The sequence below is a fragment of the Crocodylus porosus genome, unplaced genomic scaffold, assembly GCF_001723895.1.
Source record: "Crocodylus porosus isolate Cpor-Errol unplaced genomic scaffold, CroPor_comp1, whole genome shotgun sequence".
Classification (NCBI taxonomy): domain Eukaryota; kingdom Metazoa; phylum Chordata; order Crocodylia; family Crocodylidae; genus Crocodylus; species Crocodylus porosus.
Window position 1 is genome coordinate 74,551,819 of NW_017728947.1, and position 23,663 is coordinate 74,575,481.

The window sequence follows — 23,663 nt, forward strand, 5'->3', positions numbered from 1 at the left end:
AATTCCTCTTTGTTTTATACATATACAGTTTATTAAATATGTTTATACACTAGTTATTATCCATCAGACAATTGTGTCTATATCTACTGGCATTTCTTTAGCAAGAGGCCTAGAATTAATATGTTGTCCAGTCTTACCTTGGTACCCTTCTTCACATATTTGGCATTGTCTTTTTCAATATCATGCCACGATCTTATGGGCAACTTCAGTTCATCTCCTACAACCATGCCAGGTCCTTGAGTAGCTGGCCCTCCAATAAACATCATTATGTGTGCACCAGTATTAGGAAAAGTGCACTGTGGGAAACAAAAGATACCTCAGAAAGCTCTTCTTATGAAAAGGAAAGACATGAGATAATAGTAACAGAGGAAATAACTATATAGAGGAAATAACTATGAATGTGTCAATTAATGTAAACACTTACACTTTATCAAAAGACTTAAGTTTTAATTTCATGTAAAACCTTTTTCTTGTCTCATTAAGATTAATTCCTTTAATGTATAAAATAGTTCCAGGCACAGTTAGGACCAAAGCCTAAGTTGGTGTAAGTTCCCACAGCCCCACTGTTTGATCTCAGCTGAAGTGAATTTACACAAATTGTGGATCTGACCCATCATATTTCACTTTCCCTCTTAGTTCTTACTAGAAGCAATGAAATGGGAAACTGTTTTTATGAAGAATGTATTTGATTCCTTGTTTGATACCTGAAATCACAGCATTTTCTTTTTAACAACACTTGAAGTGGTTGGCTTCACAAAAATTATTTTACATGGAAAATAAACTGCACTAACAAAAGAAATATGCATACAAAATATCCTGCTTTCCATGCAAACATAAAACTAAAGCACAAGGGAAGGAATGTAGAATGTTGTTTAGGTGACCTCCAAGACTAGTGCCTAACAGAGTAAATGTTTTCGATCCGAGCCTTCAAGAGGCCGAGAAGCGATTACTACACTTACTAAACTCCAGTGCAAGTTTTCCCCATGTTAAATGGGGGGAGGAAGGGGCAGTAAGCATCTTTTCTTGGATTCAAGTACAAGGCAGCAAAGGGGAGGGAAGGGGAGGAGAGTAAATTGGTGCTTTGGCTCTGACTCGACAATCTGAGGTTGGGGTTGGAGTTGGAGCCATAGCTGCAGCTCCTGCCTACCCCAGTATGGCTTCTACTCCCCAACTGCTCATTGTAATTAGAAAGCTAATTTAGGATACTAAGCTAGCTTCCTAATTACAGTGGTGCCTTCTGAAACTGAAAATCAAGAGGAAGTTTGCAACGTGTTGCCTAAACCTGTGCTTTCTATGAATATCAGTCAGATATATGACTCTGATCTTCAGGGCTATCAACCTGCACTTCATATTAAAACAGCTTTAGTAATATAATAAGCAACAAAAAGCATGAATATGGTTTTTAGTCTTTAACATCTCTAAGGTTAGTCACAAAAATGGATTTTTATTAACAGAAAAAAAATTCGTCAAATGTTTCTTTCCAGACAAGTTGGGACACAAAACTGTCTCACTCAGCTTCTAGTTATGTTTTTGAAAAGAACCAAATGTAGACATACTTAAAAGCATCTCTGTTAAACTCAACCAAAATGAGCCTGTCTCCATGTTTTATAACTCATCAACTATGAGGATCAACTGAGGAAGAAAGAAAAATAATAAAGAAATCCCCTTGTTTATTACTCCAAATACAGATAAACTGTAAATATAAATACAAAAGTCAAAACAAGCCTTCCTCATATCTGCAGCTAAAAATCACCACCTGAACTTCTGACTATAAAGGCTGCAAAATAAAGTTGTTGGTAAAAAAGGTTGCGCTGTTGAAATTCAAAGGAAATTAAAACAATGGCTATGCTGCCACAATACCATTGGTTTTCAGTAACTCAAATCAGACAGATAATTCTTCAAGGAACAGGAACTGGAAGAGTCAAATACTGGAGCAGGGTAAATAAAGCTAAAAAAAATCGTGGTAAATAAAAGAGTTAAAAATAAAAAATTGCAAATATCAAAGGACTTGCACAAGCTAAGCAATAAAAAAACAACATAGACATTAAGAAAAGGGCTAAGCAATAAAATATAAAAAGAAAATGGGAGCAAATAAACAAAAACAGAAAAGATATTTAAAAGAAAGTATATTAGTTGAGCAAGCAATAAAGTCAGAAAGTGACTGAGTGTAATTTATACAACTAAAAGCCAAAGATTAATAATACTAAATAGGCAAATTGGACAAAAGCCACAAATAAATCAGTTTTTAAAATGCTTGGGCTACATATTATTTCTTCTCTTTTTGCTCAATATTTCTTCCTATAGAATATTAAAGAACTATATTAGAGGAATATTAGTAAACTATAGATGCCCAACTCTTATGAAAAATCCAATATATACTAATTACTGAGATTTTTATTCATATGTGTTTCTTACTCTAAAGGTTTTAGCATTTAAGAACAACTGTCGGTTAAACCGTTACCTCAAGGAGTCCAACTGCTATAGAAAGAGCTACTCCAGAGGACCGCAAAGGTCTTTTCCCCTGTGGAACAGGCCACGGATCCCGTTGCAATTCACCCAATAGATCCGTGAGATTCATATCAATTTTCTGCACTGGCTGCAAAAATCTAGAAGCAAATATGATATGAAGTTAACTTTTGAATTATTTTTGCTATAAGACCTTTTAAAACCAAATCATATCTGGTGATTCATGGACAATCTGTTGGACTGAAATAGCAAACATCCCAAACTTGTTTCAGAGCACTGTCACCAGCTCACCAGAATGACAGAGCCTGTAAGTACCACATAAACAGCATACCCAGCTTGAGGAAAGAAAGTATTCAGCATAACACGTTGCAGCAACACAGCCTGTTGACTTAGCAATACTGCCAGGTTCCAGAAAGAACTACATCTGGCCAAAAAAACAGCTCTGGTCATCAAGGAAATTTGGGCAAAAAACTAAAAAGAAAAGGATGTACTTGGAGAGTGAGCAAAATAAAAATTACACTTCTAGAACTGTCCAAGTGTCAGATTCAAATTGGTTCCAGAAGTGCCTATCCTTTGGGAACTGGAACACTTAAAACTTGCCAGCTAGGTGATTCAATTTGACCAGGTTTAGGCACCTATATGCAGTCATTGGGGAGATGCAGGCACCCCAAAACAGGACTTCAGCACTTAAGTGCCCCAAACAGAGAATGGAAAAAGGTAAGTACAAAGGGCAATTAAGAAATCCCAAAGATACCTAGAAGTAGCCAGTAGGAAACATGAACATACATCTCCCAAGAGCTTAGACATCAAATCACAGGGCACTTTGGCTGCTTACAGACGTTAAGGGGGAAAAAAAAAAAGAAAAAAAGTTCTTTGCTTTAAACTCTGCAGGTCCCCACGCCAAGTCCAGCATATGCCCAGAAGAGGCACTGCATTAGTTGGACCCAGCCTGCCCAATGTCTGCATGGATCGGACACTTCAGTGCGACTTTTTTGGTGCTTTTATCTAACCCCTGATTGAATCAGCTTTAGATAAAAGTGCTAAAAAGCCCTGCTGAAGTGCCCGATCTATACAGACGCTGCAGAGCTGAGTTAAACTAACACGTATCCTCTTTTGGTAAAGCATGTTTGTTTGAAGTCCCCCCTCCCCCACCATGTCAGTCAGCACCCATTAGGTGTTTCTACTCTCTTAAGATTCAGAATGCAAAGCACCACTTCTGAGAAAAGCCTGCCACATGACAGGGGTGGTGATGCTGCCTGGCACTTTCTGCCCTATAACCTAGTGGTTAGAGCATGCAGCTAGAAAGTGAAAGACCTGGGGTTTAGACCCTCTTCATCCTGAAGCAGGGCGGATACAAATCAATGATTTTTTTTTAAATCAAAAACACTGGATTTTTTTTTTATTTAAATCAGACTTTTTATTTAATCAGATTTTTTAATTTCTTTGTTAAGATTTTTTTTTAAATAAACCTATATAAAGATAATTTTAATTTAAGATAAGTTAAAGCTCAGAGATATCATCATGGAATAGGATTATAACTTCTAATTTTATACTATTTGAAACAATATATTCATGTAACCTTTTTAGAAAATGTTTACAAATAGGTCACAACAGGCCATGGACTATTTTAGGGGCCCAATCTTGGAAAACAATTATTAAATCAAGGCTTCCTGACCAGTTATTTAAATTGATTTGATTTAAATTGAATCCACCCTGTCCTGAAGGAGTTCCAAACTTACCTGGCACTTTCCAGGAGAGTGCCCTAACCATCAGTGTACAGAACAGGCCATATGGAGACACTGTCCTCCCTTTCTATTGCAAGTAGGCTACTGGGCTGCCAAGATTCCAAGAGTCATAAAGACAAAAGGGCAAACAAAAAGGAATCTGTAAACCTATCAGTTTATATCACTTGCCTGGATGGTGGGGAATCCTTGCTTCTGGTCCCTGCTCCTGGACTCATTATGCATTTTCCAAACTAAAAATGAGACATAACCATGAGAGCAGGGACCAGAATCTAAGTTCCCCACCCTCTCCCAGGGAGTGCCAGAATCACTAGACTTCAAAGGCACACTCCCCTCTTGCTTATTCACCTTGTGGCCTGAGCATGCACACCTTATTCTTTATGCAGCTTTGATGCAGCTTTGCAAGCTTATTCATTAATTTAACTACTCAACTCTAATGTACTCATTCAGTCTCAGAAAATTAAGCCACTGTGTATGTTTTAAAAGCTGCCTGAAAACCACAAAACCCTCTCACAATCCTAATATAAATGATGTCTTGGGGTCCATTTAGTGGCCCATTTGTCTGTTGGGATATGAACTTTGGAACCTTATGTCCAGTTAATTTCACAATTTAAGGGAATGTTCTCAGAAGCATTGGTCAGATCTCTACTGAATTTAGTGAAAAACAGAAAAATTAAATCATTAGCACTTAGCAAGGAAAGCAAGAAAACAATTTTAAGAGGTTGTGGGTCAAATATTCTGCCAGAAGAAGAAGGCAGAGGGAATGTGAAGCAGGAAAGAGCCCCAGTTATACTTTGTCTTTTCCTGTCCAAGAATTTGGAGCACAGGAGATGCTTGAGAAAGAACAAGATACATACACAGTCCCTAGTGTAGGAGGCAAGGGAGGAATATGGCAGGCATTAAAACCTTCCAGCCTAAGACCATAAACCTATTTCCGCGCGCACGCGTGCGTGCGTGCGTGCGTGCGTGCGTGTGTGTGTGTGTAATAATTTTCTGTCAGAAGATTTCTACATCATTCTTCTAAATTAATGTTATTCATATCCAAGTCTTCTCATAGTTTTCTTCTCCTTGCCCAATTTCTTTTCAGAAAAGAGCATCTGTTATCAATAAGCTCCTGACAAGCACTTCTCTAGGGCCCTTAACTTACAGAGCTTTGACTGTTCTCTTTTAATGCAGAATTCACTAGCATCACACGTAGCTTTCACACTTACCTCAGTTTCTGAGGCTGTTGAGCTAAAACTCCCCATACTTTCCAGGTTACTCTTAAAGCCAAAAACCTATTTCTACTAAAATGTAAAATGTATGGGAGTCAGCCTACCTGAGAAACAATGCATATGAATCAATTACACATTACAGCAGAAAAAATCCTGTAAGCTGAAGCACTACAGCAAAGAGAGGTTTTGTTTTTTTTAAATAACCTACCTGTTGGAAGGTGGCGGCTGTTGTACCTGAGGACCCCGGCCTACTTGAGAAACAGCTACTTTAGTAAGCCCCAACATTTCCTGGAAAAAAAGTGAAAAAAACATATATTTGCAAAAATATATAAACAACTGTTTCCATAGTATCTTGAAAGTCAACTTCACAAACTATTTGGGAGCTTTTTTGCTTTTAATTATTTCTTGCCTATTACCTGAAGTTGTTTTGCAGACAGGTCTTTTGTTCCTCTGAAGACGTAACTTTTTGAAATCCCTTCACAGCCAAGTTCATGGACCTGTACCATTCTTCCAAAGGTAATAAGACCTACCAATGCAGTTGGTGGTAGAAGACTTAATGACATTTGCATGGATTCCTTCAAGGCTTGCAAGTCTTCATCTTCCATGCAAGTGTCCACAACATAAAGGAATATCAAAGGCATCTGAGGACCACGCTGTAAGAAAAAAGAAAATACTTGCATGAAAACTAAACCTTCCAGCACTTACTACATTAAAAAAGAACACTGCAAAACTAAAAATTGTAAAAGTTTCATTAAATACAAGATTGGCCACACCAGCTCATACCATGAAATCTGGCAAGCCCCTTCAAGTAATGGCCAGGATCTAATGCTGTATGAGGAGAGAATTACCAGCCATAATGGAATCTGCACAGAAATGTAATGCTAAACATAGCAGAAAAAACATGTAGAGGCCTGCACAGATAATGTGGAAGCATGAGATGATTTTACCAACCTTTAATATGTTATCTTACTCTACTCACAGTGATGTTACTATCAATTAATTACCCAAAACTTCAAAAAAGGGAAAAACTACCAGAATATTAGACCTAATGATTTTTCTGGCATTTCATTCTATAATTTGACTCTATAAACCAGAACTTCCTTTTGGTCTTTTCAAATTAACTCCACTTTAATATTAGCAATCGTTCTAAGGCAAAAAGAAGTGCTAACCAGTTCTGATTTTACCTTTTTCAAGATAGATAACTTGCTGACGTTCCTGTCTCTCCCCCTGTTTTCCAATCTAAATAATACTATTTTTTAAGTTTCTTGTCACAGGTCTTTTCTCCTATTAAAACCTTCTAAGTCACTCCCATTACTTATGATAAAATGTGGACAGAAAATTGTGAAGAAAGAACATCCAAATTGAATTAATTATGCTGCATCACTCTCCACCTACTCTTTTAAATCAGTTGGTTCCAATACCAACACATGATTTTTCAAATATAAACTTCACTTCAAAGTCTGACCCAATACTAAACTTTGTACTTAATTCTGTTGATAAGTAGTATGACTAATATCTGCAGTATGGGCAGCACAATCAGTTGAACTGCTGGTAAAGAAACACAACACAATAAAATGTAGGTGTCTAAACCACAGAGAATTTGCTTACACTCTACTGGCCTTACCAAGTAAATACTGTAGTCTTAAAATTGGATTATAGTAAATCAAAACTAGTCCTCTTCATTTTGAAAAGACAAGATTGGTTGAAGGTTTACAGCTAAACAATGTAAATTATTCACTGAATTTTAATTGCTGCTACATCAGAACAAGAATAAAATTAAACCATGTTCCACATAGCTAGCATCTATCTAGTGTCGAAGAACTGATCAAATAAATTATTTGATGGTTTTACCTGGACTACATATTCAATGCTAGAAAACTGAGGTAAAAGTTCTGCAGGCTGATTCATTTCAGATATACCAGCGTAAGTAGGAGGAAACTGCAAAAGGAGAAAAAAAAAACATATAAAGTACCAGTTTCAAAATTACAAAAAATCTTTGAAAAATCAAGACCTATATCTGTAACAAATGTCAGTTATCACTATCATAAAAAAAATCCCTTGATACTGACCTCTCAGATTGAAGAGACATCTACAAAATTAATATCCTTCTAATATCCAAGTCCAATTCAAATGTATAATCTGATAAATGGTTTTTCATTTTCCTCATTTAAAAGATCATCCTGTATTCTAAATACTCCATTTTCTTACCTGATTTCTCTGATAACAAAAGTTGCAAGCCCAAAGTTTCGCCCGATAATCCACTTGGCTATAAAAATAAGAATTAAAAAAAGTTAATGCATTATGAATGGCTTTAGTTTACTTAGAAGCTTTTATATTAGATGCGTGTCATGTATGCCCACTAAACATTCACTCTACAAGTTTACAGTCCTATTTCCCTTATTGTCATAGATGTGTTTGCTTCAAAAAGGTCCCACCCTAACCAAAAAATATTCTTCTAAATCACCCTGTTGCAGACCAGAAAGGAAGGAGGGTATTATAATCAAGTTACAGGACTAGGAACATATGAAAACAGATTCAATGTCCAGCTTGTCTAGAGACTTTCTGTATGAATCTTCACGTGTCTCAGTTCTTCGTCTCCTTTCTCTTTCCCTCCATCTATCTTATCCATTGGACCGCAAGCTCTGTGGGTGACAAAGTGTCTCTTACTACACATGTACAGGATCTATTACAATGAGTTAATTCCCAAAAACTGCTTCAATACAAATAATAATAATGCCTTTACTGTGCAATTTATTTGTATAGCATGTTTCAAAAGCCAGTGAGACTTGTGCTCTGAAGTTATTTACGTGCATTTAAAAAATTCACCAACTGCTTTTAGGTAAGTATTTGTGTGCTTCCTAGAGCATACTTTCTGGTGTCATGTCACCACAGTACAGGTTTCCCTCGCTTTATGTTGTACATGCATTCCTGGAAAATGTGCACAACTCAAATTTACATAAAGGGAACCCCCTTTACAATGTAACGAACAGGGATACGTTCCAAGACCTTGACTGTACTGACCCCCAGGCCCATTTCTACCACTTTTACAAGACAATTTTGGTACTCACCAACACCAGACAGTGCACACAAGCACAGGGCACTATTATTATGGGGATGGCAACTACAGAAACACATTTCGCAGACAATGAGCGAGGAGCACAAATCCACACGGGAGACTATATTTTGGTGTGCATCACTCCCACAATGCACCGAACAAAGCAGCTGACTGCAGGCTTGCACTACAGTGATCGCATAAGAGTGAATTTACCTCGCATATAACAAATTTTTGGTATTAAAAGCACCATCACATAAGAGCGAATTTGCACATACAGAACCCACATAAAGCAAGAGAAACCTGAATAAAGGCAAAACAGTTAACAAAAGATTATCACTGAAGGTTCTGGAGCAGATCCTCATCTGCTGTAAAAAGGCAAGCCTTTACTAAAACTGTGCCAGTTGATAGATTTTCAAATCAGAAAGGGAATTGGATCATCTAGTCTGAGCTGCTGTGCAATATGAGCCATATATCACCTACTGAGTGTCTGACTAAGCAAAAGATAGCCAAATGTGATGTGAAGATATTGAAAGAGAAAGATAATTCACACCAGCTACAGATGACTCTTCATTTATAACAGTGGTACACAACTTTTTAGGGCTCACAACTCTACTTCCAGTCAGCTTATGACTTCTAGTGTAAACTCAGCTTTTTCAACTGAATTCCCCAGGGGCTCACACACCCTTAGTTTGGGAACCACTGATTTACACCTGTGGTTGCCCTTGCTTTTCATTTTTAAAAGACTGAGTCAAATGTAATGTTTCTGAAAAAGATAAACTTTGCTAAACCTGCTTTGCTAAAAAGATAAACCTTTGCTAAACTTCAGTCATACACACGTATTGTGCCAGGTTCCCAGCATAACACTGCCACTTTACCAATAACATTCACTTTACAGCTATCTAGGTCCTCCCTTTGAAGAACAACAAAATCATAAAACTGAGCCCAATGGGTTTGTGATGTGGACTAACTTAAGAATGTAAGACTGAAGCAATGACTCCTTGGACACTGCAGCAGCCACATTCACCAACTGATCAAGTTCAGGCTTGAAAGCAGCTATGGGGCTGTGCCCTCACTATTCCTGCTGGCAGGCTATTCCAGAATTTCAGTGCTCTTGATGGGGAACTAGGGTGATGCGGGCATTAAGGTGCACAGTTGATAGCCCAGAAGTCACAAATTCAAGGCCATAGCAGAAGTGCTCGCAGTGGCCTGTCAGATTCCAACTAATCTATAATTGCTGTTAAATACCTTCTCGCAAGGACACAAAAAGAGAAGGAGGTTCTCTTGATGATTAAAACTTTCTTTTAATTTCTACGATGTATTCATACTCATTTTTTCAAATATTTTAAATAAAAGATATACCTACAGAAAGTATTACATAAACTTATGCAGTGAGATTACCATAAGGGATTCAGAACTGCACGACATGTAGTCCTACTGCACAGAACTGGTTCATATTGAATGGGAGGCAAGTCAGGTCGTTCTTTCAGAGGTGTAAAGAGAGCAGCCACTGGGACTACCATTCTTGTAGCTTCAAGGCGACTTGAAGGCCAAACATTCCAGCTGAATCTAACTCCATCTCTGTCTTCATTCTGCTGGATGAATTCTAGGAAGGTTGTCATTGTTAAACTCTTTCTTTATTTCTGAAATTAAAGATATTTAATTAATTGGATATACAGAGTTATTAAAAGAACAAATCAAAATTAGAAAGAAAAATCCAAACTGCAACTGATATTGTATTATACTTTTAGTCAAAAATGCTCTTGAAGAAACGTGAATGTTTCTGTTGTGCCAAATGTAAAGTATATAATTCCAAGAAGAAGAAAAAAAAAAGAAAACACTTGCAGGGTGTAGCATCTTGTTTGAAAGTGCTAAATAATTGCCTGGTTTGCAAATATATGAACAGCATTGAAACATGCCACCTTCAAACTAGCTTTAGTTTGAGGAACATATATGAGACAATTCCAGAGTGGTATCAGGAGCTTAACAGATAAGCAGTCAGGACATTGAAAAAGTGAGCATTTTAAAAGATATTTTGAAAGAGACTTGTTTAAAAAAAGGATGTCATGTCTACTTTATAGATTGCTCTAGGCATCACCACTGAAGTAATTTAATTATTAATTCTGCTTCTTTTGCAGTGATTTAATCTGCCACTTTCCATTAACTAATTCACCAAGAAATTTCACTGTGTTTTTACATTTTCAGTTTTGTGACAACTGGAATGTACTAAGAGAATAAGCAGCATTTAAAGACACAACATACCAATAATCTTTAAAAAAAATACCATATTTTCTCAAATATAACCTGCACCTCTTCCCCAGCTGGTTTTGGGGGGAAATTGGGGCATGAATTACACGGATTTCATAGATTTCATAGACATTAGGGCTGGAAGGGACCTCGGAGGATCGAGTCCAGCCCCCCACCCAAAGGGCAGGAAGTCAGCTGGGGTCATAGGATCCCAGCAAGATAAGCATTCAATTTACTCTTGAAGGTGTTCAGTGTAGGTGCTTGAACCACCTCGGATAACAGGCTGTCAGATGAAAAAGGGATACTCACAGATCCAGAAATCTGATAAGGGGAGAGAAAAGGAACAGTGGTATCGTTAACTTGTACAGAGCCATGGCAATTAAGGCTGCCACCGCTCCCACTAGCTCCACTGCCAAACGTCTGGACCCATGGGGAGCCCCCCTTCTTCTCCAAACTGCATCCAGACCAGGCCAGTGCACAGGGTTGGTCCACAGCCAGATCCAGCACACAGGCTCAAATCTGATGTAGGGTGTGCACAAAGCGGGCCATATTTGAGTCCGATTGGGCCTGAATCAGGGACAGTGCTTCGATTTGTTGATTCAGATCACTGTCCCTGATTCAATTCGGCCAAATCCAGACCTGAAGATTTGATGCTGATTCAGAGAATCAGTGACTCAGAAATAGACATGGCTTTAAAAGCTTTTTCTGCATACCTTGAGGTAGCAGGCGTGGCTCATGATCACTGCGATGCTTGGGTACATGGAGCATCCCACAGGAGTGCGGGGGGAGCCCTCCACATGCTAGGCAGCAAACCAGGAAGTGGACTTGAAATACTTTCGGTCCACTTCTGGGTCCGCCGGGGAGCACACTGGGGCCTCCCCCCGCTCGGCAATCGTCCACAGGGGGAACCCAGGTGCCCCCCCCAGACCCAGCAGGCACCAGTCACTGAGCCAGAGGGTGCGGGGCAGCCCCCAGCACGCTCCCCAGGAGGGGACTGGAAGTGCTTCTGGTTCACTTCTAGGTGTGCTGACAAGCATGCTGGGGACTGCCTGTGCTTCTGTGGGACACTCCATACGCCCCAGCATTGCAGCAATCACGATCCCCTGCTACCTAGAAGTACGTAGAAAAAACATTTAAAAATGTATCTATGTCCGAATTTCTGAGTCTTTCCAAATCTCTCTGAATCAATTCAGAGGATTCTGATTCAATTAAGAGAAATTAAAGGGTCCTATGATTCAGATTCATGGCCGGGGTGTCCCAGGGAGCATCCCTCCATTGCCTCCTTGCTGGAGATATTCAGAGAGATTAAAGGGTCCTATGATTCAGATTCAGAGATTCAGTCACCGAATTGGGCTGAATCTCTGCCGAATTGAATCAGGGACCAAAGCTTTGCACAGCCCTACTGATGTGCTGGTTCCAGCCCCACACACTGGCTCCAGAGCCACATGCCAGGTAGCACCTGGCTCACCAAGTCCGGGACTGCGTGCCGACTTTGGACCCAGCATCTTCTGGGAAGATCTCTTTACCCAGTTCTTAAAGAGATCTTCCCAAAACCACCCATCATAGCCTTCAAACAAGCACTGAACATTGCTTACCTCATGATCACCAGAAGCAAACTTCCTATAGCCCAAAAGACACCAAATGAATCCAGACCATAGCATGACAAGAAATGTAAAACCTGCCAATGTATCTCAACACCCCCACAATTCCTATACCCCACAACAGAACTATCTGCATTCCTGGATCTTACAGCTGCACCTCCAGAAATGTAATACATCTCGTCCAATGCAACAAATGCCCTGATGGAAAATACATAGGAGAGACCAAACAACAACTGTGCACCAAAATGAATATATACCAGAAATCTATCGAAGACAAGAATACCCAGTTATCTGTGGGGGCACATTTCTCACAAGAAAACCAATCTCTCTCCAGTCTCTCAGTTCTAATCCTCAAAGGGAATTTACAAAACACCTTTCACAGACAAGCCTATGAACTTCACTTCATCAACCTACTGGATACAAAAAATCATGGACTAAATATACATATTGGATTTATGACACATTATAACCTGCCTAACATCTGACTCCAGCTACATTCATTTACCAGCTACATTCATTCCCCTCTTCCCTCCCCACCAGCCTGTCTCTCACCCACTGACTCCTCAATTTACATCTTCACTGACTGGCTTTATTGCATGCATACCAGCTTCTGGCTTCTTTACTATTCATTCCATCCAGGAAGAGCACTCACCAACTGCAGATGCTTCCTCAGCCTGCTGAAGGGTATTTATACCCAAAAGCTTGCAAAGAAGAATTTTTCCAACTATGAGTTGGTCTAATAAAAGATATTGGATTTCCCCAAAGAATCTTGTCTGCTTATGTCCTTAGACCAACACGACTACAACCTACACCCCTGAAGAATTCTCTAAAATTCTTACGGGTAAAAAAATAGTCTGAGCACTGAAGCAGTCATGTCGCAGCCCTACAGCTGGAGAGCTTCACAAGTTCTCCAGCAAGGAGGCAATAGAGGGATGCTCCCTGGGACACCCCCGCTGTGATGGGAACCCGTTTATTGTCCGTCTGCTCTCTCCCCAGCCAGAGTGTCAATTGGGAGTTAGAAGCTGCTGAATAACAGCACCTACCACAGATACCCAGGGGACGGTTCCAGTCCCTAGGGAATACCTCCCCATCCCATCAGCCCTCTGACTAGCAGGGCACACATTCTCCCATGGTGGGAACCCTCCTGGAGTCCCCACTCCTTGTACTCCTCTGAGCCAACCTACAGGAATACAGGGAGGTAAATGTGAGGACCAGGGGCATTCTGCCATTACAGCAAGCCTCCATGAGTGCTGCCACCATGACACGACAGCCTGCCTCACCCCACAGGTCACTGTGGAGCAGTGTAGGTGAGGAAGGGGCACTCTGCTGTCACAGCAAGGTTCAGCACGGCAGCCAGTCTCACCCTGTATTACTCCCAGCTGACCCACAGTGGTGGGGGCAAGGCAGGGGCATTCTGCTGCACCAGAAACCCCTTCTGGGAGGGTTCCCACTATAGGAGAATACCCCTCCTGCTGCTAATCCTTTGAAATAAGACCACATTAAATTATTTGTCCCTTTATTACTTGGCTACATACTGTGCAGAGGGCAGAGTGCACACAGAGTTGTAAGATGACTAATAGTACTATTAAGCATGCAGGCAGACAGATACTGATGGTGGTGACAAGTTAAATACTATTCCATCTCTTAAGAGTCCTGTCTACAAAGCATGTTTGGTTCCATCTCCCTCCTCCCCATTCTTTCCATCCTTTCCTTCCCTTTCAAGAGCCAACTACATCTCCGTGTTACAATTTAATACCAAAATAGGATACAGACTGTCAGACAATGCATTTTGCAGTGGTGAGTTACTGTGGTTACCCACATGCCTTTTTCACTGAAACAAGGCTCATAAGCTTGACACAGGGACTTCATCTTAAAAATGTTTACTCATGTAAATATCCCTAGTTGTTTTAGTCACTGAAAGTATAAGACATTTAACACTTTCTAGAATTCTATCCTTGGTATATGACAAATACATCTGATGTATTATATTACAGAAACCTACCCCATAATTATACTGTTTTTTTAAATGCATGCCTTTGAATAACCGTTCTAGAAACAGCTGTTAGTCTGACTGATTGATGTAGGCAGACATGCATTCAATGATATGGTTTCTTCAGAAACAGATATTAAGGGCCCCTCCTCCCCCATTTATTACAGCATTTGTGAACATACAAACTACATATTTAAATATTTCCAAACCTCTCTCAGAAACCTATTAATCTACTTTGAAATAAATATCCACTAAATATGAGACTACCAAAACCTCCAGAGAGCTACATCTTGTTTTGATAGGAATCCCAGTGGGACAGGAGACATACAATAACATTTAAATACCATAAAAACAGCCTAATGGAGTGCACTCTCCTTCAAAAATAAAATATATCTACTGTACTTTAATCAATCTGAGCCACTGTTAACTTTATTTCTGATTCAGTGATCCTTTCTCATCTGTCTCTAAGTAAATTATCAGATACTATTATTTCAAGGCAGTACTTGACAGGTAGCAAGAATAACTCTCAAGTTATCAAAATGACAGCATGTAACTGAGTATTAATAAATGGATGGCAACACTTCCATTGATTTCCTGACCTAGTCCTGCTCCCCACATTCCCTCCATTAAGACGTGATTTTAAGATCAGCGTATGGTATCCATGCCAGCAGTTCACAAATGTTATAAATTACCAGACACTGTCACCCCTCAACATTTCTCCTAGACCCACCGTGTACTTTATAGTCTAACATGTCAGTGGAAAAGAACAGCAGGACCCAGTAAAATCTGAAGTGGAAACCACTGTCACAGGCCATCTAAGACCGTAGTTCTCAACCTTGTTTGCACCAGGACCCGTCTGTAAACTGCAATGGGCAGTCCTGACTCCGTGCCCATCTCTCCTGCCCCCACCATCAGCTCCAGTATGTAGAGCAAGAGGGTCCCCCAAGCTGGAGCTCTGCCAGCCTGCAAGGGAAAACTCAGCTTCCCCACATTTTTCTCCTTCAAAGGAGAATTCATTTTCAAAGTTTATTTGCAACCCTTTCATGTGTTTTGGCAACGCACTTCTGGTGAGAAATCTAATCTAAGGGAAAGACATGGTTAGGACTTGGCAGAGTTTTAACCATACAGGTGCCAGACCTGGTATAGTTAAAGCAGTACAAATCCCCCAGTGCTGCCAGAGATGAGTGTAAAGGTGCCACATACACCCTGTGACACAGAGATGCAAGCAACCAGGGCTGAGACAGCTGCCCCCACACTCGGACCACGCCGCTCTTTATTCCAGCCAAGCCACCGGGGTGCAAAGACCCGTGTGGCAACCAGCCCTAGCTGTGGTGCCCTGGGTTTGTGGGGACCAGGGACAGAAACCTGCTGCCCACCTCTCAGGCTCCCCTGGCTGGCTGCAGAAGGGCAATTTTGCTGTGCGAGCTGCGGCTCTCCCTACAAGAGCTCCTTGGGGAAGGAGGGGGGGTGTCATGCTGTCAAAAGCCCGCGGCGTCCCCCGGCCCCTTCCTCTGGTGCCCGGGCCCCGGGGCGCGGTGAGACGCGGCCGCTGCTCTGGAGGGGCCAGGATACTTCCCCCACCCGCCGGTGGGATGGGATGTTCACACCGCTGCCTGGCCCCCAGCCCTGGCCCTGGCAGGGGGTACAATGAGGGCATGAGGGGCTCCGGCGCCGCGGCAGGGGAGGCGGGAGAGCTCCCCCGGCCCGCACTCACCTGCCCACGTCCCTGCGCCAGCCCGAGGAGCCGCTGCCTCTGCCCGCGCCGTGAACCCAGCAGCCCCGGCGCCGCCGACGCAGCCAACATGGCTGATGGGAGAGTTGGTGCCACGTCAAGGGGCAGGGAACGAGTCGCGGCCGCGGCCCCGCCCCCGCCCCGAACTGAGCGCCTGCGGCGGGGGCTGCTCCTCGCCCCCGCCCCGCAGGTGCCCGAGGCACCGAGCGAGGGGTCCCCGTGCGCTGCGGGGCCTAACGGGCGCCGCCTGGCCGCTCCTGCCCTTCCCCGGCCGCAGATCCCCGCACCCAGCACCCCGGCCAAGCTGCGAGCTTCGCCCCTCGGACTGCCCCGGGCACGGCTGGGCACAGGCACAGCCAGAGATGGATCTAGGCTTTGGAAAAGTGGGGTGCAGAGGGGCAGCCCATAACACAGCACAGGCTTGTCTCCACTTCAGGAGAAGCTAGAAGCGTTACTAACTGGGCAGCAGGGTACGGTTCAGTTTAAGATGGAAGCAAAAGCCAAATGCACGTAAGAGCTGCCATTTGCTGGGTCAGGCCAGAAATCCACGTTGCCCATTTTCCATTCTGCAGAGGGGCATCATTACATAAGACTGAAATCAAGCCAGGTCATGGCAAGCAGGGATTTAAGGTCCTGGCTAAGGCTAAGTAGGTCTTCCTGCAGGCTGTGCACACCCTCAGCTTTGCAAGGGCAATTATACTGAGCAAGTGGGGGCTGGGGCGCCAGTCCATTTGACGGCAGAGACAGACTACCTGACGGCTGAAGTTCTGGAATTGGCTGGAAACGCTGCCCCAACAACAAAAAAACTCACTTCATCCTCTGTTACCTCCAGGTGGCCATCCACAGCGATGAGGACCTGAACAAGATGCCAAGGGGAGTCACCATCACTCAAGGTGGGGTCCTGTCCAACATCCAGGTGGTGCTACTGCTGAAGAAACCTGAGAGCCACAAAGCGAAGGGAAGTGAGATCTGATTCGGACCTAGACTAGGAAACATTCATAACAACCCCCCTCAACCTCATGTCACACAGCAGCAGAGGTTGGATGGTGAAAGGCAGGGGGAACTGGGTATGACCAGTTTTTTTCCTGCTGTTCCCCTCTCACTTGCAGCCTCCAGCATTCATGGTCTAGGACAGGGGTCAGCAAACCACGGCACATGTGCCAAGCATGGCATGCAAGGCCATTTTCCTCAGCACACCACTGTCAGCCCAGGCTCTAAGCAGCTGCTGCCAGCCATGGAGCCCAGGCTGCTCCCAGCAAGCAGCTGGGAGGCTGCAAGCCATGCTGAGAGCAGACTGGGCTCCTTGGGCCGACTGCAGACGGGAGGCTGCAAACAGCTGCTCTGGGCTCCAGCATGCAGGCACTCTGGCACCTTCCAAGGTAGACATTGTGTTTTTTCGGTATTCCAGCCAAAAAACGTTGTCTACCCCTGGTCTAGGAAGTTCTGATTCACAGGCTGTGGCCCTCGGGGCCTTGTAAACATTACACTGTAAGCCACAGGCAACACCTAGGTGGGACACAGGAGGGCACGTGCCTCCCCCTGAGATTGGTGGCTGCTACCAATGCTGCCACCAGCTTCTGTGGGTGGTTGTCACCTCCCCCTTGCTGCCAGTGCATCTGCTGGTGGTTGCTGTGCTCCCCACAGCCTCCGGGGCACGCATCATTCATGCTGTAAGCCGAACAAATGTTAATCGTCTTAGTGGAGCAGTCGCACAGTAAGGCAACTGTGCTCTGACTGTCCTTCACATGCACAGCTGTGACTTGCCACTAGAAGCTTGGTGAGCAGGACTAGGAGCAGGACCTCTTGGCTGCTCCTGCCAGGCAGCAAGCTCACCACCATGTCAGTTGCAGCAGGACCAGAGAGACCTGGGGAAGCAGCTTCCCTGGGGCTCTGATCTTGCTGAACCTAACACTGTGGCCCCACACTTAGAGCAGGGATATTGGTGCTGCCTGAGCTCCAAAGGGCCTGATCTTTTTTTCTCCAGAGTTCAGGCGATGGCCACCCACTGTGCCACCACTGGCACAAACATAGCCAGTCTAGGTAACAGTGGGAGGCACCAAGGCTGCCGGGTACTTTGGGGCTGCAATGCTCATGCTGCCCAACATCCCCAAGGAGTGAGAACCATGCCCAGCCCCACTGTGCCCCAATGTCCCTGCTCATCCTGTGTCAGGAAGGGGCACAGCATTCTGGGATACCAGAGAACTTCAACTTGGGCAGAACAGCTATGGGAAGTGGCCATGCAGTAGTGGAACCGGAACAAAATTAGGTGGATTGGAGATAATCCTACCCTGGAGTGGTGTAACTTTAAACCAAATAATGAGTACTTTAAGCCACTTAAAAGGTGCTAACATACAGCCAGTCCAGGGGTAAAGAGCTCTAGAAGCCACCAAACTTACTGTATAACAAGACCCTTATTCCCACGATGCCCCTTTCCTCCAATAATTTTTCCAATCCATTTTTGAATCTGGCTAAACTGTAAGCTTCCACAACATCTGGTGGCAATGAGTTCCACACTTTAATATGCTGTGAGAAAAAGAATGTCCTACTGGCATGTTCACTCATGTGCTAGAGGACATATAAAGTTAAAAAAAAGCATACAAAGCAAAAAAAACAGTCAAGGGATATCATTTGTCCTTGAGTCATTAGTGTTAAATGAACATTTTTTATTCAGATTCATTAAACAAAATCTAGCCGCCTTGACTGCCTTGGCAGTGATACCAATATTTCACTGGCAGTCATTGCTACACCTGAGTTAACGTTACCACATCTGAGTTAAGGTTTTTAGCCTGAGCTGAAAACAGTCTGCAGGGCTGTGAACTAGAAGAACAACAGCTAACAGACAGCAACACTGCAGAAGGATAGTCTGACCATAATGAAACATCAAGACTGTTAAGAAGGATAGAGGATCTTAACACCTGAGTAGAGAGAGATTAACAAGAATAGGGGAGAATATAATGAGCCATGAAGTCAACTAACTCTCTCAGCTCTGCCTGAATAGAAATGCTGCCCCTCCCAGGCACTTGCTTTTCAGGTTTGGGTAGAGCAGGAACCAAAGGGTGGTGTAACTGCACCACTGCACCCTCCTTAGATCCACCCCTGCCATACAGAACGGTAATTCTCCACCTTGTTAGACCCAGGGTACCCCTTATTTTCACTTGCTTTTTGACTACAGGAAAGTACTAGAGCAACTTTTCTGTTGCAAAGAACTCAGAAAGCTCACAACAGCTTGGAATGCTTTCCACACTATGAATTACTATTTGAAATCTCTGGGTTTATCTTGTGACTCGTGTTTGCATGCCTAACAATGTTAACAGGGCATAGCATGAACACTGCATGGCCCCCAGGGGCTGGGGGGGCACGGCAAGCTCCCACAGGCGGGGGTGGCGCTAGCGGCAGCGGCAAAGAGGGAGATCCTCCAGGCAGCTGCAGCACTCTCGGCAGCAGGGGGGAGAGGGTGGCAAGCACCGACAATGATCGTGGACTGCCTGCCGGCAGATGCCACCGGCAGTGTCGGCGGTGAGCAGGAGTTGGCAAGCGGCAACTGCCCACAGGACCACTGGCAATGTCAACAGCACCTTTTTGCAGGGGGTGCACCACCATGGTTGAGGGGTGCATGTGCAATCCCCCCACATCACCAATGGGGCATAGCATCCCACAGTGTCCTTGAAAGGAACTCAGAGCGCTTCAGGGTGCTGCAACACTCTGGTTGAGATTTGTTGGTGTATATATACAGAACTTACTCCCTCATTTAGACCCCAGCTGAGGAAACTATTTCAATGCAAGCTTTATGAGTAGTGCCACTGAAGAAAGGAGACCCTCACATGCTCAATTACATATCCCCATAATCATATTTAATGTGTTACTGATGCCAAAAGGCATTTTTTCAAGGTAGAGGAACTTTGTCAATTGGTGATCCACCCTGTGTATCAGCGGTATCCTGCTTTTAATGCCTGGAAGATTTCCTTAATTAGCCATTTCTAATTATTTTACATCATTCCTAGTTGTTGTATGCTCCTGGGGTTTTGTATTCATTTTACATTTTCTAACTGGAAGAGAGTCTGTGTATTAATAAATTATTGATACAATTCTCAAAACGTTTAAAATTTAAATGCTGTGATATAACCACTAGATGGAGCTTTCTGTCTTTCACTTTGCAACGTTAGCTACAGTATGCTATTTCTAACACAAGTTTAATTATATTTCTGAGATCAGGTGGTATTGGAAAACCACTGTTACCTTTTATTAATGTTTAATTTTATGCAATGCATATGTGTACACACTTCTTTTATCCTCTTTGTTCTTTTACTCTTCTATTTAAGAAAATTCTCAATATGGAAGCTAAAATAACATTTACAGGTTCCTCAAATTCTCTTGGCACATTGCCTGTCATTTGAGACTTGTATTTAATAAGGTACTGACTGCTTTCTATTCTTGATGATCATTTGAATATAGTCTCAGAATTACTGTTTTTAATTGATTTCAGAGTTATTCCCTTTATGCTTTGTTAAGGCTGTCCTTTTGTATACGTAGATAGAACATGTGTTTGGTATTTCTAAATATATAATCAAAGAACTATGCAAAAAAACAAGCAGAAACATAATGGTTAATTCTCTACTTAGATTAATAATACATATTTTTTTCCAAATATTGGTGCTGAGCTACTACTACCATAATTTAATTGCCTTACTTGTTCTAAGGACAATTATATTTGCTTGCTAGCTCTTTCCTAAGACAGAATAGCTGTTATTTTTTTTAACTATTTATTCATAGGATGTTTAAATTCTTATGACTGTTCTTTAATTGTTACCAGATACATTTATGTAAATGAGGATTTTCCAAAATCCTTCAATAAAAACAAGGGGGAAACAACATATGAATAATCATTTTCAAAATTAGCCCTATGGGAATTACAGTTTTGTTTGGGCTACAAGTAGTGTATCAGTTTTTGTTTTCTCCCAAAATAAAATTGCTGTAATGACCAGGGATTTCCATTTCCCATGGGAAAACAGGAAAAAAACATGGACTTTTCCTTTTACTCAAGAAAAACATGGGTTTTTTTTCATTTTAATGGAGAAACACGCAGGTTTTCCACTTTTGCAAATAGCTCTTTGCAGGCTGGCAGAGTTCCAACCTGCAAGGGGCTGGGGGAGTGGGAGAAGGGCAGTCAGGCACAAGGGCATCATGTGCATGTATACGCACCTGACTCCTAGGCAGTCTGGAGAGCAGCTCCCGCACTTAAGTCTGGCATGGGGGGCAAGGGGAGATTGATGCCCCTACAGGGAGGGAAGAAGTTGAGCAAGGCTAGGGCTGGAGCTTCTGCCCAGCTGGGGCAGTGCATGCAGTTTGGGGCCTGGGGCTGGAATGCCTGGCTGCAAGTCCCAGGCAGAGAGCGGTACAGGGCAATGGGTGGCTTATCACGGGAGAGGCATGTGCCCCCCAGATCTGCATGTGAGGCAGGGGTTGGGGCAGCCTGACCACTGCAGGCTTGGGCTCCCTGCCCTGCTGTCCTCCCCCCGGGGCTTCCGCAGCACAGTGGGCAGGACCTGGCACAGCAGGGCAGGGTGGAACAGGGAAGCTCCTTGTTGCTGCAAGCTCTGCACCACCCTGGCTAGGTGACCCCTGCCCACCAAGCAGCAGCAGGGGTGGCAGCATGGAGTTGTGCCCATCACTGCTGTTAGACAGGCAGAGGGAGCCTCACCAGGGCAGCATGACGCTTGCAGTGGCAACAAGCATCCCTACCTGGTCCCACTCTGCCTTGCTGCACTAGGTTCCCCCTGCTGTGCCATGGAAGCCTCAGGTGGAGAGCAGCAGGGCAGGAAGACCTGAGCCTACAGTGAGCACCCTGCACCATGCCTCCCCGCATGGACTCCACTCCGGCCGCGATGCCTGCGGGTGTGAGGGTGGAGCTGGGTTCTGCACTCTGCTACATCGCAGCAGCTGCTGCCTCCTGTTGGCAGCAGCCAGGGCTTGATGCTGGTGCTAGGGGGCCAGGTGCTGCGGACCAGTTCCCTGGCCCCGTAGCCATGGTAGCTGTGGCCCTTTCCAGCAGGGCTGGGGGTGGGGGTCTGCGGGTGAGGAGTGAGGATTATCAGTAGGGCCAGGGACTGTGGCTGGGGAGTGAGGGGCGCTAGCAGGGCTATGGGGCTGTAGGTGGGAATGAGGGGCCTGTGTCCTGGTGAGCTAAGGGAGAAGAGAAGCTCTGATTTTCCATGATAAAAAACCTGAAATTAAATACCAACATTTATGGGTGCACAGGATTTATTTTATTATAGTGATTGAGGCACTGGTAGGCTTCCAAATTGCCTTAAAATTGTAAATATATCAATAAAACACTGTGTTCAATTGATACCCATATATAGTAGCATTTCATTTTAATCATAGATTTGCGGGTTTTAATCAGAGAATTTCCAATTTTTTAAAAATCAGAAAATTTGCAATATTTTTTTCAGAGAAAACCAAGATACCTGGTAATGACTGGGTTTGCAAAATAATGTTACCAACTTAGAAGATATTTAAACAATAACCCTGACACAGGCCAATAAACTGTCCTAAATAAAACAGTAACTGTGGTCTTTCCTAAGGAATTTGACCATAACTGACTGTGGGAAGGCAAAAAACTACCATTGTCGTGTACATTGTGTCTGAAAGTTTGAAAATGTATGCCAGGTGGTAATGAACAATTGCTTTAATCAACTATTAGTGGCCAAAACATCCTTACACCCATTTATGGTACTTCAACTATACTTGTAGTCATATTTCTATGCAAGCCATCATTTCTCATCTGAACCAAAAATAGGACATGCCCAAATGGAAGGACTGTGCCACCCACTCTAATGCCACCATCGGGTGGAAGGGATATTGATCTGTGGGTTATAAAGAATATCTGGGCTCCTTATCCTGCAACACAGAATGGAACCCCAAATGTTATCTCCCTATTATTTGTTTATATCCTGTACAGAGGACAAACTGTACACACAGCTGTGGAATGACTAATATCTGCTTGGTAAATGATGTTTCAGCAAGTGAAAGACTCCCTCAGTACTGCAGGTTCTGAGAATGCTCAAGTACTATAGTGATTGTCCAAGAAAGGGTATAAAGCAGAAAGAGGAGATATAACTCTGGGGATGCCTGTAGATGGCATGCAAAAGGAGACAAGTGAGATAATGATAGAAAGAGAGGAAGGAAAAAAACCAGAGTACCATTGTGAAATCCCAGTGAGGATAACAGGTGTAAAATCATTTTGTTATTAACATGTTTAAAAAAAATCTAGATTTCATTCTGATATGGACAAAATCCTGCATTACTTGATCTGAAACTTCCTTCCAAGAAGGGGTCACAGATAATATAATGATAGAGAACACGCAGAGAAGCAAAAGTACTAAGATGAATGGATAGGTAGAAAAATAAAATGGAGATCTGGGAGTACTACAGGGAGTACTACTAAGATAACTACATCTTTCTGTTACCCCTTGTATTCAATATGAAGCTACACTATGTTTTTCTTCACTTACTTCCATGTTAGACATATATATGACATTTAGAGTTTTTGGCAAATATCCCCAGGTTGCAACTTACCTTCCCATTGGGAAATTTCTCCTTTATGTTTCCTAGGCAGTTGA

The 23,663-nt window shown here is 43.0% G+C and overlaps 1 protein-coding gene across 1 annotated transcript in view; it reads right to left on the bottom strand.

Annotated features, from left to right (window-relative positions):
* Positions 1-16,105, bottom strand: part of SEC23A (Sec23 homolog A, coat complex II component) — a 51,048-nt gene extending 34,943 nt beyond the window's left edge. Inside the window, exons 1-8 of the mRNA XM_019551924.1 lie at positions 16,027-16,105; positions 9,876-10,117; positions 7,631-7,688; positions 7,274-7,360; positions 5,839-6,075; positions 5,631-5,710; positions 2,462-2,606; positions 138-296 (exon numbers count right to left, since the gene is read on the bottom strand). Coding sequence (XP_019407469.1) covers positions 138-296; positions 2,462-2,606; positions 5,631-5,710; positions 5,839-6,075; positions 7,274-7,360; positions 7,631-7,688; positions 9,876-10,096 — 987 coding nt within the window. The 5' untranslated portion in view covers positions 10,097-10,117; positions 16,027-16,105. The remainder of the gene's footprint in view (positions 1-137; positions 297-2,461; positions 2,607-5,630; positions 5,711-5,838; positions 6,076-7,273; positions 7,361-7,630; positions 7,689-9,875; positions 10,118-16,026) is intronic.
* Between the last annotated feature and the right edge of the window lie 7,558 nt (positions 16,106-23,663).